At 35.1% G+C, this 14403-nt stretch overlaps 1 protein-coding gene, 1 long non-coding RNA gene and 1 pseudogene across 3 annotated transcripts; 2 read left to right on the top strand and 1 right to left on the bottom strand.

The window, feature by feature from the left end:
* The first annotated feature begins 1723 nt into the window (after positions 1-1723).
* LOC120165101 lies at positions 1724-2409 on the top strand. Its single transcript, XR_005519783.1, has 3 exons — positions 1724-1776; positions 1894-2061; positions 2278-2409. It is a non-coding gene; the product is annotated as an uncharacterized LOC120165101 (long non-coding RNA).
* A 672-nt stretch (positions 2410-3081) lies between these two features.
* LOC120165103 (ATP synthase subunit d, mitochondrial-like) lies at positions 3082-4673 on the top strand. 2 transcript variants are annotated; one of them, XM_039174684.1, is made up of 3 exons: positions 3082-3366; positions 3602-3683; positions 4528-4673. In XM_039174684.1, the coding sequence occupies exons 1-3, from the start codon at positions 3196-3198 to the stop codon at positions 4656-4658; spliced, it is 384 nt and encodes a 127-aa protein (XP_039030615.1). In that variant the 5' UTR covers positions 3082-3195; the 3' UTR covers positions 4659-4673. The 2 variants fall into 2 exon arrangements, with proteins under 2 accessions (XP_039030615.1, XP_039030616.1); XM_039174685.1 differs by having other exon boundaries at positions 4484-4612.
* A 110-nt stretch (positions 4674-4783) lies between these two features.
* LOC120165102 lies at positions 4784-11312 on the bottom strand (annotated as a pseudogene).
* Between the last annotated feature and the right edge of the window lie 3091 nt (positions 11313-14403).

Genomic DNA, 14403 nt, shown 5'->3' with positions numbered 1-14403 from the left:
TGTAGTCGATAGGCCGTCAATCGATCACGATTTCATGGGAGTTTTGGTTGGCGGGGGAGGGGAGGTCGGGTGGAGCTTCGTTGACGGCAAGAGGCAGCATTCGACGTGAGTTTAGGGGTTGAAATGAAGGTTTTCAAAGTTTTGGGTTTATTTCAAAATTTGGTTTTTTGTTTGTTAAAAATATATAATTTTAATTTTTTAATTTTAAATAAAATTTTAAAATTATCAGGTTGTGACACGTGTCATTTAATGGGGGAAATTAACACCTTTACCGGCCCAAGCAACTAAATGGGTAACGTTTGTAACGTTAATTAGTTTAGACACCTATTCGGGAAAAAAGTATAGTTTGGACACTTATTTTGATATTAAGCCTTAAAAATATTGTTTAAATAAATAAGACAACCCTTTGATAAGGGAAAAGTTTTCAAGTTTTAAAAAAATAAAGAATGAAGATTTGAACAAATTTACATATTTAAAATCAGAGAAAGTAAGAATTAAAACAACTAAAGTTTAGCCTTCATACATGAAAAGAAAAGGTTGGTATTGTTTATATATATTCTTATAAAATATTTATAATTTTAATTATCAAATGATCATTTTTAGATAATAATTGATGTTATTGTGTTAATAATTTTATTTTTATATGATTTTTAAATAAAATAAAGTACTCATTTAAGAATTCAAATTATGTTCAATTTAATTTACATCTAAGAACTTTAACACACAATCTATAATTATTATTAAATGAACTTTTTTTTTTTAAAAATAGCTTTTACATAAAATGTTTTCTTCCACATACGAAAAAATTAATTACATTTTAAAAAAAATAAATAATTTTATTATTTTAGAGTATTTTTCTTTAGCAAGTTATTATAGATGTCTCATCGGCGTTTGAATATAAAAAACGACTTTATGATATTTCCATTTTAAGACAACAAATTAGACTGTTCCCATCTAAATTCATGCACAAAACACTAATCAAATTAATTAATAATAATTACAAATTAATTGTCAAAATCTTCGTTTTCTATAAATATATTTTAAAGTTCTTCACTTTCCCTCCCTTTCTCTCTGTTCTTTTTCTCGGTTAGTTTCTTTATATGACTTCCAACTCCAAATCCAATGCAAAGGAAAAGATAATAGAGTAATCTTGAAGAATAAAATGTCATCCAAAAGAGAGATTTTCTATGGATTTCAATTCCCTGGTACGTTATTCATTCTGAGTTTTTATTATTTTCTTTGTCTGGATGTTGAGAAAAAAACACTGGAAAGTTAAACATGCTTTCTTCGATTCTCTGTTTCTTTATTGGCTTTGAAAGGTTTGGATTTTACTATTTTTCTGTGAAGAAAAAAAATCTTTATGTTTGGTAGGCTATCGTATTTTAAGGAAAGTATATAATGATGATCTTCAAGTTTTAGTCGAATTCCACTACAGAGAAAATGCATCAGGATTGAATTTGATCTAGTTATTATGAAAATTTTACTTTAAGCCATTAAAATTGGGAATGCTATTAAGATTTAATTTGAATATCGGATTGTTCTTTTCCTTTCTTACTGTACATTCACTGACTAAATCAATTTCTTGATGGAATATTATTGATTTAGAAGAGGATTCAAGCGATAGAAAAAAGATTGATATTGATGAATTCAGGCTGATTGAGGCTTCAAAAGAAGAACTAAAACAAAAGGAAGAAGAAAAAAAGACTGACGGATTCGAGTCCAAGTATGATATTCGCAAGAATTTGGCCTGGGACAGTGCCTTTTTCAGAAGTCCAGGTTGGTTTTAAGCTTTCAGAATGACTGACAAAATTCCAGAGTGATTTCAACATCATTGTGAAGGCCTTTTTCGCTTTCATTGTCGTTATTGTTGCGAAATTTTGTTCATGTTCTTAGGAGTTTTGGATCCTGAAGAGTTGTTTGAGACTTTGAACATTAATGCTGGAGATAAGGGACTCAAGGAACCAAGTGGTTTACCTTCGGAATCTGTGGCAGCGAGTAGGATCGGTGATTGCATTGCCCGGAGAAGTTTAGCTTGGGATGCAGCCTTTTTCACCAGTGCAGGTATACTTATTTACACCAGGGTCCAGGTATAAATGAGTCCTTAGCAGCTTAGCCTCGAAAGGAAGGAGTCACAGAAATCTGGATTCAAGCTGCTTTGAAAGTGTGACTTCATGAACCAATTTGCTAAGCTCGGGTTCCTTGTTATAGCATATTTGTCTTACCATATAATTTTCCAGATCTAAGACTTACTTTCCACTCTTTTCTTTTAATGCTTAGGGGTATTGAATCCAGAAGAGGTGTGTTTGGTAAACAATGGATATAGGAAGTCTGAAACAGTACCACATATACTTCCGGGAATCGAACAAGAGTTTTGGAAATCTACTGAATCAGACTCTACATTGGATAGTGATTACTCCTTGTTAAGTCTCGAGATTGATCTTTTTGATGATATGAGAGCTTCAATACAAAAGTCAAGCAAAGAATCCAATATGTTGAATTCCAGGAGCAAACTTCAAAGTGAGACTGGCATTCCAAATTCCCATTGTAAGTATCTACTGCTTTGAACTATCTTCAGTGGGAAGTAAACGGAGGGAAATAATTTCTGTCTAGTTTTCAGGTTATACATTACGGTTTGCTTCTTTCTTTTTGCAAGTAAACTATGTTGCATGGAATTGGGGTTGAGTGTTGGATTTGGGTATATGTCAAACATGTTTACGTTTTTTCATGTATTTGGAAGGTCATATTACTATCTCCAATCCATAAAATTGAAGAACTGGACTTACAGTACCAAGTAACCTATATACTATAGGCTTAGCTAGGATTAGCAAGCACAAAACTAATGCTTTTCTAGTTAAAAGTAATAACTTGAAGTTTTTATGATTGTTATGAATTGGTTCTTGGATTTTCTTTTGCCTTGCGCTTATCAAGTCTGCTTCTTCTTTGCAGTTGGCGGGATACAACTTCAACGAGGGTTTGCAGTTGGATTAGAGGTGTTTAAATGAAGCCCAAAATAAGCAGATCGAACCGGTCGGGTCAAATTTTAAAATTCCAATTCTGTCCATCACGAAGAATCGAAATTTCTCATTTAAAGATCACTTCATCTCCCAACCGAGAAGCAGCAGCCATTCTTATCAGTCATCACCCAGAAGTTGGAGGAAAAAGAATCGCGTTTGGGAAGTGTGAGAGTGCGAGAAAATGAGCGGATCAGGGAAGAAAGTTGTCGATGTGGCGTTCAAAGCATCAAAGAACATCGATTGGGAAGGGATGGCGAAGCTTTTGGTCTCCGATGAGGCTCGCAAAGAGTTCGCCACTCTTCGTCGCACTTTCGATGAAGTTAACTACACTTTGCAGACCAAATTCAGCCAGGTTAGGTTTCCTCTTCTTTCTCATCTCAGATTCTTTTTTATGCCTTTTTGAAAATTAATTGAGTTAAGATTATATTAGATCTTTAGGGTTTTGATGGATTTTGGTAATTTTAAATTTTTTTTAAGAATAATCGTTTGTGAAGACTTATTTTTCATTAGGTTGATTGTTCCTTCTGTGCTCATATTACTTTTTCTCGCAACTGTGATCTCGGTAATTATCTGATTTTGTTGACCAGGAACCTGAACCTATTGATTGGGAGTTTTATAGAAAAGGAATCGGCTCGCCCTTGGTGGATATGTACAAAGAGGCTTATGAAAGTAAGATTGTTTGATGATTGTCATGTTTTGTGTTTTTGTTTTCTATACTCTTTATGCTTTGATCTGCTGTAGTTTCCTAAAAGCATAAATGGTTTCTTGCCTCGTCACATGGTTGCATCTTCCTCAATTTGTTCTTTGGATTCACTTTTGCTTAAGCTCCTTCGTTTTTCAATGTTTGAGTGAAAAATCAGGAAAGGTTGGAATTGAATTTGACAGCCATTCTCTGTTTGTGGATATATATCATCTTTCTTAAACAACTTCCAACTATGCATGGTTTATCTATAACGTAAGAAGGAATCGATTGCCAAATAAGGGTGATGCATTTATTGGTTGTTATAGAATTCGCTCAGAAAGTTCTTAAATATGATTCTCTTGTAAAATGCTGCAACAGCTTTAGGAACATGCTTAGATCTTTCATTTTCATAATACTATTATGGTACTCTGATTATCCAGAGTACTCGAGACTCTCATTACTCTACTTTGGATGTTTGATATAAAATGAAGTTCAATCTGACCTTTGTTACGGTAAAGGAGAAATGTTTACTCAAATCACCGAACCAGATTACTTTCAAATTTCATACAGTAAGATGTCCCCTGATCACCTCCTAGGAATTAACCATAGTAATCAGGCTGCTTCAATTTCACAGCGTCCTTGGAACATTGGTTGGGTACAATGCATAACTCGTTAAGTAGTGTAGTTTCTTTGCCTTGATTATAGCAATTTTTGGACCTGCATTGATTATTGTGTGTGTTTCGGGGGTTATGTATTCATCAGTCATAATTCTTTTTTTTGTCTACAGTGTGTTCTCTATCCTCATCTTTACACATTTTATATGCTACGAAGGTGTTGAGATCCCCAAATTTGTTGACACAGTCACTCCTCAATACAAACCAAAATTCGATGCCTTGGTGAGAATCATGGAGATGCTCGGCCCGCTTTTAACTTTGACTCGGGGTTTGTTTTATGTTATGTGATATGGCTATTTACTTGTGGTTTCTAGTTGGAGATAATTACCGAAAGTGCTAACCATGCTCAGATGCACAAAATTTTCCAACAGCATTCAGTTTGTTTTTACCACCTCCAGACTATGTTCTTTTCATTCCAAGGGTTTGGGGCATACTTAGATTTTGGCCAATTTCTTTTGTGATAGTTGATCCATAGCCGCTTCTTCATTTTTGACCATGGCCTTCCTTGCCAACTCGTAGCCAGCAAAGTTCGTGGCCCCTAAGGGAGCAATCCAGAAAAACCGGGGTAGGGCTCCTTTAAAGAGACCAAGAGGTCCCTCGTGACGGAGTATAGAAAATGCTACCACTGGCATCGATATTGGCCGCCCCCCTGGAGCAGTCATCATTCTAGTTTTCATGACATCAAAAGGTGTAGTGACAACAGCAGCTAACCCTCCCACGGCAATAGTTTCCCATGGTTCCAGTTCCCGTTTGAGAAGTTGTTGTGCGAGCTAAAACAAGATGCAGAACCGAATAAAAAATCGCATACACACCGAGAAATTACTTGAGTGCAATGAAAGTACTCAAGTTCACGACAAAATTCAATACCTTTTTGGATTCAGCATAAACACCCATCCCGGCAACATAGAATGGCACCTCACGACAAAGAGTAGCGCCAGTTCCACGGAAAAAACCTCTGCGACCATCCTGGTTCCAAGTGCCGACAAAAGCTTCTCCAACGTTGTCAAAAAGGCCAGCCTGCAAACGTTGGTTTAGTACCTCACAAGGAATCCGCACTGCTGTTCCCAAAAGTGTGCTGCAGAATGATGCCATGGACTGAACCTGCATATCATGTAAATACAAGTTTTAACTCGATATCTCATATATCAATAACAGATGTTTAATAGGAATCATTCCTTTCCGAAACTTGTAAACTAGCTGTGCAAGACCAGTTCCTTCTGCATGCAAATAAAGAGAGACACCAAGCCACAAAAGCACATTCAGATGCACTCACATACCAAGGTAAACACAACTTCAAGTTAGATGTTACTTTTCAAAGTTATATCAAAGAACATATTCGTAATCGAATAATAGTGCAACAAGAACTACCTGGATTTCTGGAAGGTTTGGAGCAACATTGATTAGTACAAGCTTACTTGCTTCAAATATTCCTGTTCGCAGGCCATGGCTGCAATGTCGAAAGAAAGCCAATCAGAAAGATGACACAAAACAAAAGAAAAGAACAAGGTAAACAACAACAAAAATATAGAACCTTGAAAACTGTCCAAGAATTGCAGGGATTGAACCCCTATATAACCCCTGTACTCCAATTTGTGGAAGCTTTGAAATAACTTCTGGGAAGGTCATGATTGATGCTTGCACCCGAGTCTGATAAAACAAAAAAGGGAAAAGCGGAAAAAAAAGGATCAGTAAAAGGCCGGTTGATTGTCACAAGATATATTCCACAAAATAGAATGGCATAGCCTAAGAAGAACAGAAAAATGAGTCGTTTCAGCAACAAAGCCGCAAGAGGACATGCATCTTCAAGCATAAACACTCTTTTGACTCCTTTTTGCTCAAGTGTTTCTGAGTGTTGAAAGTAGAAGCGCTGAAAAGAAGCATTTCTTTATTTATTTTTATCATGAAGAAGGACATGTGAAGAGTCTGAAGGGGAACTTAGACCTAGAAAAGGAAGATGCCTTTATCAAGTGAAGGAGACAAAGAACTCTGACAATAAATATTAAAGTAAACAACATTACACAATAGGCAGATGGCAAGAAGACTCGTAGAACCATTTGTGCTATAAGTAGTAAACATTTCATGACTTGCACAATTTAGCCGAAGCCTGAACCATATTTATCAAAGAAAATGGAAAAGCTCAGGTATTGGGGAACAATATCAAATCATGGAGTACATGAATGGCTTCCAAAAAATATATCTAACAAATAAAATGGTTGTCCAACAACATTAATGGGTTTATCTTGAAGAAAAGCAAGCACCAAAAATTGCAAAAAAAAAAAAATCTACGAGAGAAACCAATATATCATAAATATCACAAGGGAACTATTTCCACCATATGTGAAAGTACATTAATGGTTATGAAAGTGAGTGCCACACATGAGCTTTCCGCACTCCATACTGACAAATAAACACTAACATGCAGAACGCATATGTCTTTGCAAAAGATATGATGGTTACAGAGTCCAGTAGGTGTTCACGAAGGGTACGGAATGATGTAAAAATTCTGGACACTCTGATATCAGTTACAGGGAATGAAGTGGAAATATATAAAATTTTGTATCTTATCATGTAACAACAACACTAAGCTGAATAACATGCCTTTATAGTATCAACTGGGTGCAGTAAAGATGTGGAGAGCGCACTTGCAAGACCTCCAGCCAATGCAGATTTAAGAACACTTCCAGTATGTATTTCCACAGGTGGTGCAACAGCAACAACAGTTGCAGCTTCAAACCAGATATTCCTTTATGTAATATAAAAAGAAATTTAACATCGGAAGTTAGTCACCAGAAACTTAGGTGGCGTTTGATTCGCATGAATCCCTTGGAATTAGGAGGAATTAGAATCCAATTCCACCACTTTCTCATGTTTGGTTCAAGTTTTCCAAGGGAATTAGAATCCTTCATGGCTTCAACTTTCCATCAAATAAGGGAAAGTGAATTCCATCCATTCTATGATGAAATTCAATTCCCTTATTGGAGGGAATTGAAATTTGACCATACTATCATCATCAATATTTTGGTAACTTATTTATATATTGAATAAAAATATTTTTTTTATTTCGGGTCGGGTTTCTAATTCATATATTCGGGTCGGGTCGGGTCGAGTGAAACTTTATTTTGGTCGGGTCGGTTTTTTTAAGTGTGATATTCGGGTCGGGTCGAGTTTGGGTTTAAGGTGAAAAATACCCGACCCGAAAATATATATAATTTTACCTTATATATTTAGGAATAATTACAATAATACCACTCTATATATAATTTTTTTCAATTAAGTCACTGTTTTTATTGAATAAAAATAATTTTTTATTATTTCGTGTCGGGTCGGGTCGGATTTCTAATTCATATATTCGGGTCGGGTGAAACTTTATTTTGGTCGGATCGAGTCAGTTTTTTTAAGTGTGATATTCGGGTCGGGTTGGGTTCGGGTTTAGGGTGAAAAATACCCGACCGACCCGACCCAAAAAATATATAATTTTACCTTATATATTTAGGAATAATTACAATAATACTCCTCTATATATTTTTTTTTTCAATTAAGTCACTGTTTTTATTGAATAAAAATAATTTTTTTATTATTTCTGGTCGAGTCGGGTAAACTTTATTTTGGTTAGGTCGGGTCTCGGATGGAGGTTCCCTTATTCTCGGGTCGGGTCGGGTGGGGTGGACCAAAAACCCGACCCAACCCGACCCATGACCATCCCTAATTAAGATGATTTTAACTTATGATGTTTATTAGCATGATTTTTATAATTTATTGAAATGAATAATCAATCAATAAAATTAAAATTTATTTTTTAAATTTTTTATAATATATTGCTACATGTAATTTATAAAACAAACTAAAATTAAAAAAAAAGGGTAATCCTGTCATTTTACATTACTGAAATCAAATTCATATGACATGTCTGCGAACCAAACAGAATATGAATTGGATTCTAATTCAATTTCCTGCCAACCAAACAGAATATGGAATTGGATTGCAATTCCTGACAGATTCAAATTCCTTCAAATTCCAATTCCCTCAGAAACATTCCAGCGAACCAAACGCCACCTTAGTGCAAAAGGAGTGCATGTGCAAGCAAAAACTATATGTTCGCCAAAGGAAAAAAAAGGAAGGTAGTAATTGCTACTACTATTCAGCTTTTGTAATAACCTTTAAGGCCTGGTACCAAAACTTTATACTAACATATGCATTGATCAATAGGAAACGATAACATTTTCAACAAGGTGTCCAAACCAAGAACCACAAAGCAGTATTGCAGTAAACAATCAATTTCACAAACCAGACCTACAAATTCAAATTTGGTAACCATGATCCGATCTATAGTGTTATGTTCTAAACGATGCAGACTGAACAGAAGGCAAGCCAATAATTAATAAAACTAGACCTTGAGCTTCGACTAGACTTCCTATAGATTATTCAAATGGAAATATTAATCTCACCGAGGATCATCTTGAAGTAGGCGATCGGAAGGCAACAAAAGCATAAAATTGCGGAAGTGTCCATATGAAATAGATTCTTCAGTATCTGCATTCAAAAATCGCATCATGGCAACAGCATTGTCCTCATTTGCAGGAAGTCCAGCATTTTTAAGTGATGCCAATATTTCAGTTTTTTGGAGGGTCCCAGACTTGCTTAAACAGAGAGAAGTGTATGCTCGGAGAATAGTTGGCTCCTTCTGTTCCATCAAAGACAAAAACTGCTTCCAATTGAATGATTTTGAAAATAAATGACTTCTAGAGCGACGCATGAATTCCCGAGCATATCTCGGTGGCAATTTTCTTTTTCTCATAGCAACTTCAAGATCATCCAAGGTTACTTGTCCATCATCATCTCTATCCAATTCTTCAAAGAACCTCCTCCCTAAAAGAATAACGCAAGAGTAAAATTAGTTCATAGCTATTTTACTGAACTATAGTTAATCAAATTAGGCCATGGTAAATTACCCAACCTGAAATTAATGCCATGAGAAGGATAGGAGCTCATTTAGCATAAAGTTTGATAACTGACAAGTCTATTAAAGAGAAGGAAAAAGAAAAACTATTAATGACCAGTCTCTTAAGCCCCAAATTCAGTTAGGAATAAGGGAAGGGTTATAACCGAAACCAGAGTCCAAAACTAACAAGTTCCTACAGAGTTTAAAGAAAACTATGATTGGAATTGCGCTCCTTATAGTCAGACAGCATAATATATTTCTTTGCTGATAATCCTTGAACCAAACCAAGAAAACTATGGCTAGAATTATACTACTTATATAGTCTACAACATCTATTGATGTTGCTATTCAAGGAACCAAACCAAGAAAAGAAAATGATATGAAGGTAATTGTTTGCCTAGCTGGTTGAGAAATCATACCTTCAGACTCAGTGTATCTGAAGAAATCCTGGACAGAGAATAACTTCTTCTTGTCAGGATGATCTTGTGAAGAGCGGCCCAAAAGTGGTAGAAGCTCAATCAATTCCGTAAGTGAGACAATGGATAAGGTGGATTTCAAACGCTCCACATTTGATAGAGGAATGCTAAGTATCCCACTGGCCAGCTTCTGTCGGGAACTACCAGCTGTTTCTACCCTACTCCCAGTACTAACTCCATCATCATCCTCTTTGTTCACTTGAGACGCAACTCCAACCATACCTGATGGAACACCTCCCACTCTAGCAAACTTCAAATTTCCCAAAAACCCATTTACATCAACCTTTTGACCTTCCCAAATACTTACCACTGATTTAAAGTAATCGAACACAGGCAGTGGAGATGGAATCTGGGGGTAATCATGATGCATATGTTTACTTTCCTGTAGAAGCTGATCATACTTCTGAAGATTTTGAGTCAACTGATCAAGAATAAGCCCTATAAAACATTCAAATGGTGCATGTTTTCATCATTATGTTCCAAACCCTCATTCTTTGCACTAAACTGAGCCCTTGCCTCGCTATGCCTACATTCAACTGGAGCCTTTGATTTCATGTCATGAATACATGAATGTCGAAACCCTTTATCTTTGTCACCCATTCTCCGATTTATTTTCCTACCGGAGTTAAATGAGTTCGGTAAAGCCTGGACAAAACTGTTAACCAACACTGACCAAGTAATTGCAAACTGAAAGCAATTCATGGAAGACCCCTCATCTCTATCCACATCCTTTTCTTTCAACCCCTTCCTAACCACCTCAACCTTCTCATTGTTCTTGTCATTTAAAGGCGAAAACATTCCGATAAAGGCCTTGACGGGAAGTTTCACAGTTAGAGCATTTTCTCTCTCTTCACTACCAACACGACACTGCCCATCATTAACACCACTACCAAAACTGCCATTTCTCTTCTTCATACCAAAGATTTGAACCTTACCATTCCTATCACTAACATTCGATTGGGCAATCACTTCAACATTATCTCCTTTATTATTTGACACCCAAAAACAACTTCCAACATCTTTAGCGGTTTTCTTAATGGCCAATTCAAGAGGTAAAAGTGCTTCCATTACAAATTGAACCGAATTCGAAATCGATTCCAATGGATCAGTTTTAGACAACATTACTCTAACCACCTCAAAAACTCCCCTCTCTTCAATACGAACTCTGTCGTCTCTATGGATATTCAACAAGAACCATATACAACCCCTCCAAAAAAAAAGTTGAGCCAACTCAAAGGATGAAAAGAGCTATTCCTACTTTAATCGAATAAAAAATCAATTCGAACAACCCGAAATCCTAGCTTCCCTATAATATGAACTATATCTTTGGCCAATAAAATGATATTTGAACTAAAAGGAGATTTTACTTGGAAGGAGGATCTGCTGAAGAAACCGAAGCTTCCTTCTTAAGCAAATCAAGCTTATCCATACTGACAAATAGCCAAGTGGCACTCGTTTCTTGTCTATTTCGTGGAAGAAGATTCCATCTTCACAAATTGTTATAACTCTAAAATGGGTTCGTTCCGTGTTTTTTTTTTGTAGTAACAAAACAAGGAAGTGAAACAAAGGCCCGTTTTGAAAAAGGAAGTGGAAATTGAAGGACTAAATCAGGATTTTAAGGGGGGAAAGAACCTCTATTTTTCTTTTATTTTTTACAACTTCTTTAAGAAAAAATAAAAAGCGAGAGATATGGTGTTGGGATGGCGAGAAGAACCAAGGAGAAGAACAAGTCAAGAAGAAGCATAGGCCTCTGTTTTTTTTTCTCCAAAATCAATAAAATAAGCAGGCAATGGATAAAACGCTGACGCGAAGCTTTGTAGGAAGGAAGGACCCTCGTTCGGTTGGTCGGCCCTTCATTTCTCGAAAGTATAGCAGTCATTTATTTATTTTTATTAAATTTAAAAAGAAATCCAAATGTTTACCTTATCCAGTTTGGTAACTAATTTGGATAATATTTTATATGTTTGTCTTCTAGTGGCAACCTTAGTATTTATAACTTAAGATCACATAAAAATTATATAATGAAAGATTAAAATATTTAACCAAAACTCGAATAATGATATATACAAACAAACCACAAAAAAGAATCAAGTTATTAGAAGATCACTGACAAAATCGTAAATCAAAGTTGAGCAACGTGAAAAAACTATACACGAAAGTAAATTAAGTATCCAAATTCAATCCGAGAGTACAAAATAGAGCAGATCAGTATAATAACAGTTAAGTGACATCTTGTTTTAGCAATATCGAATCAACCCTTAAAAAAGATGAATAAAAAATAACTGTAAGACAACTGAAAACGTACCTGAAATGTATACTTATTTAAAATTAAAAACAAGAGAAAAATAATGATGAAATATTAAAAAATAAAAAAATACCAACAATTAATATTAAAGTTGGTGTTACTGTATATCAACAAAGATAAAAGGAAGTATAAATAGCACACCACAAATAAGAGATATTAGAAAAACTAAAATAATTTTAGGATTTAAACAATTTTTTTAAGATTTGTATTTTATGCACTGAATTTCATCATAATTTCACAATTAAAGTGTGTTTGAGTGATAGTAATACTAAGATTGACGACCTCCTAAAAATCTGTGTATTGCACCCCACATTTTATTAATTAAAAAATAGAAATACCAGTAACAAATCACTGTGATCATCTCTAGATGATATCCAAACCAGAGAGAATTGTTACTTTAGGATTTAAACAATTATTTTCGTTTAAGCAAAATTTTGGATAACTACTATCATATCAATCAGAGTATCTCCTTGTTTGCAAAAGCATGTTATAAATTTGAAAACCATATTTAAATCACGAGAAGTTTTATCGTGCGGCAGCCTTAATATATGGTTAAAGAAAGACGCTATCGGTTTTGTTATTATTTCTTTAACAAAATCGATAAAAAAAACCTAAAATATTATTTCTACCTAAAACATTAATATTTTTTAACATTTTCGGTAAAGTATCCAATAATAACAAAACCGGTAAAGCGGCCAATAATAACAAAACCAGTAAAGCGGCCAATAATAACAAAACCGATAAAATAATAATGTTTCTGGTAATTTTTTACCGGTTTTGTTAAAAAAATAATAACAAAACCAGTAGCGCATTTTCTTAGTCGTATATTAAGGTTGTCATACTGAGATTTTCCCTTAAACACCGACCAAATACTAATTTAGTTTTTTTTTAACAAAAAAATATTAATTTAGTTGAAAAGTACAGATTTAAAATCGAATACACCTAATTTCGTCAATTTTCATTCGATTAATATTATTATGTTATATAATATATTTACGTTTTACAAATTATATTATATAACATATATATTTATTTTATTTCTACATTGTGTCAGGCCTAAACGTTTGGCCCATAATTGTTACAAAAGTTGCCGCCCAATTACAAGGAACCCGTTACAGCAGAGGCCCACAATGGACCCGAATCCAACACCCAGCAGCCCATAAGCCAAACAACCCGAGACCCGATCCATTGGAGTGACTTGACCTGGAAGATTAGGGTTTCTAGAACCATAGCTCACCCATCTTTTACCCCAGCCGCTAGCAGTAGTGACCGTTAGATCTAAATGAGATCCGACGGTCCACAACGGACCAGTATGTTAGAACCCTAGCGTCGCACGCCTCCTTTTCAAAGACCACCACTCCTCACGCCTCCAACGGCCAGCTTTCTCGGTGCAACAACATCGTGGACTCACCAACAACCACGAAGTCAAGAGTTTAGTTAGAATAAGACTAAAAAATAGGGGCTAAAAATAGAAAACCTTAGGCTATAAATAAATGTAATCAACACGAGCAATCGAAGAAGATTACACGAAATACATACGAAATACCGAGAGGAAAATATGAGAAAAATAGTGAAATCGAAGCACTTTTTTTGTATCGATTCGAAGAGAAATAAGAGGTAAAAGTTTATACCTTGCTTTCGGCTTTTAAGGCTTGCATATGTATATTTTATTCCTTTCGTTTGGATTCGAAAAAATCAAAGGGCCGATGAACTTGGGGGAGTTTTTTGAGACATTCGATCCCAGATCTAACTTCCCCAGAGGCCGATTTTCGAAAACTAAGTGGATTTTTGAGTTGGGGGAGGAAAAATGCTTTCGAAAATAAAATAAAAAATTTACGCCACCGATGAACGACGGCCGGCGAGGCGACGGACCACCGGAAACTGGGTTTCACAGTGATTTTCTTCCTTTCGTGAAGAACACACATGAATATTTCAGAGAAAATGGGGCAAGAGGCTTTGATCTGTTTTGAGGCTAAGGGAAAAAATGAAAAGTGTTTGTTATGTTTGGTATTTATACCAACCCGAGTGACCCGTGTGTGACCCGATCCAGGCCTCTTAGACCCGCGTGTTTTACCAAAATAGTGCGCAAATTATATTTTTTAGTCCCCCTCATTTTTAAAAGCTCATTTAAAAGTCCCTAAATTCAGTTTTCATGCTAATTGGCTTTTAAATTCGACCTCTAATTCATTTTTCTTTCAATTTAGTCCCTTCATATTTTAATTTCTTATTTTTTATTTATTTAAATATTATATTTTATTATATATATATATATACATATGATTTTTCTTTCTTAATTTGTCTATTTCATCTTAC

Source organism: Hibiscus syriacus, unplaced genomic scaffold (genome assembly GCF_006381635.1).
Source record: "Hibiscus syriacus cultivar Baekdansim isolate YM2019G1 unplaced genomic scaffold, ASM638163v2 tig00111569_pilon, whole genome shotgun sequence".
Classification (NCBI taxonomy): Eukaryota; Viridiplantae; Streptophyta; class Magnoliopsida; order Malvales; family Malvaceae; genus Hibiscus; species Hibiscus syriacus.
Note: the sequence above shows the minus strand (reverse complement) of the source record. Positions and strands in the feature narration are given on the sequence as shown.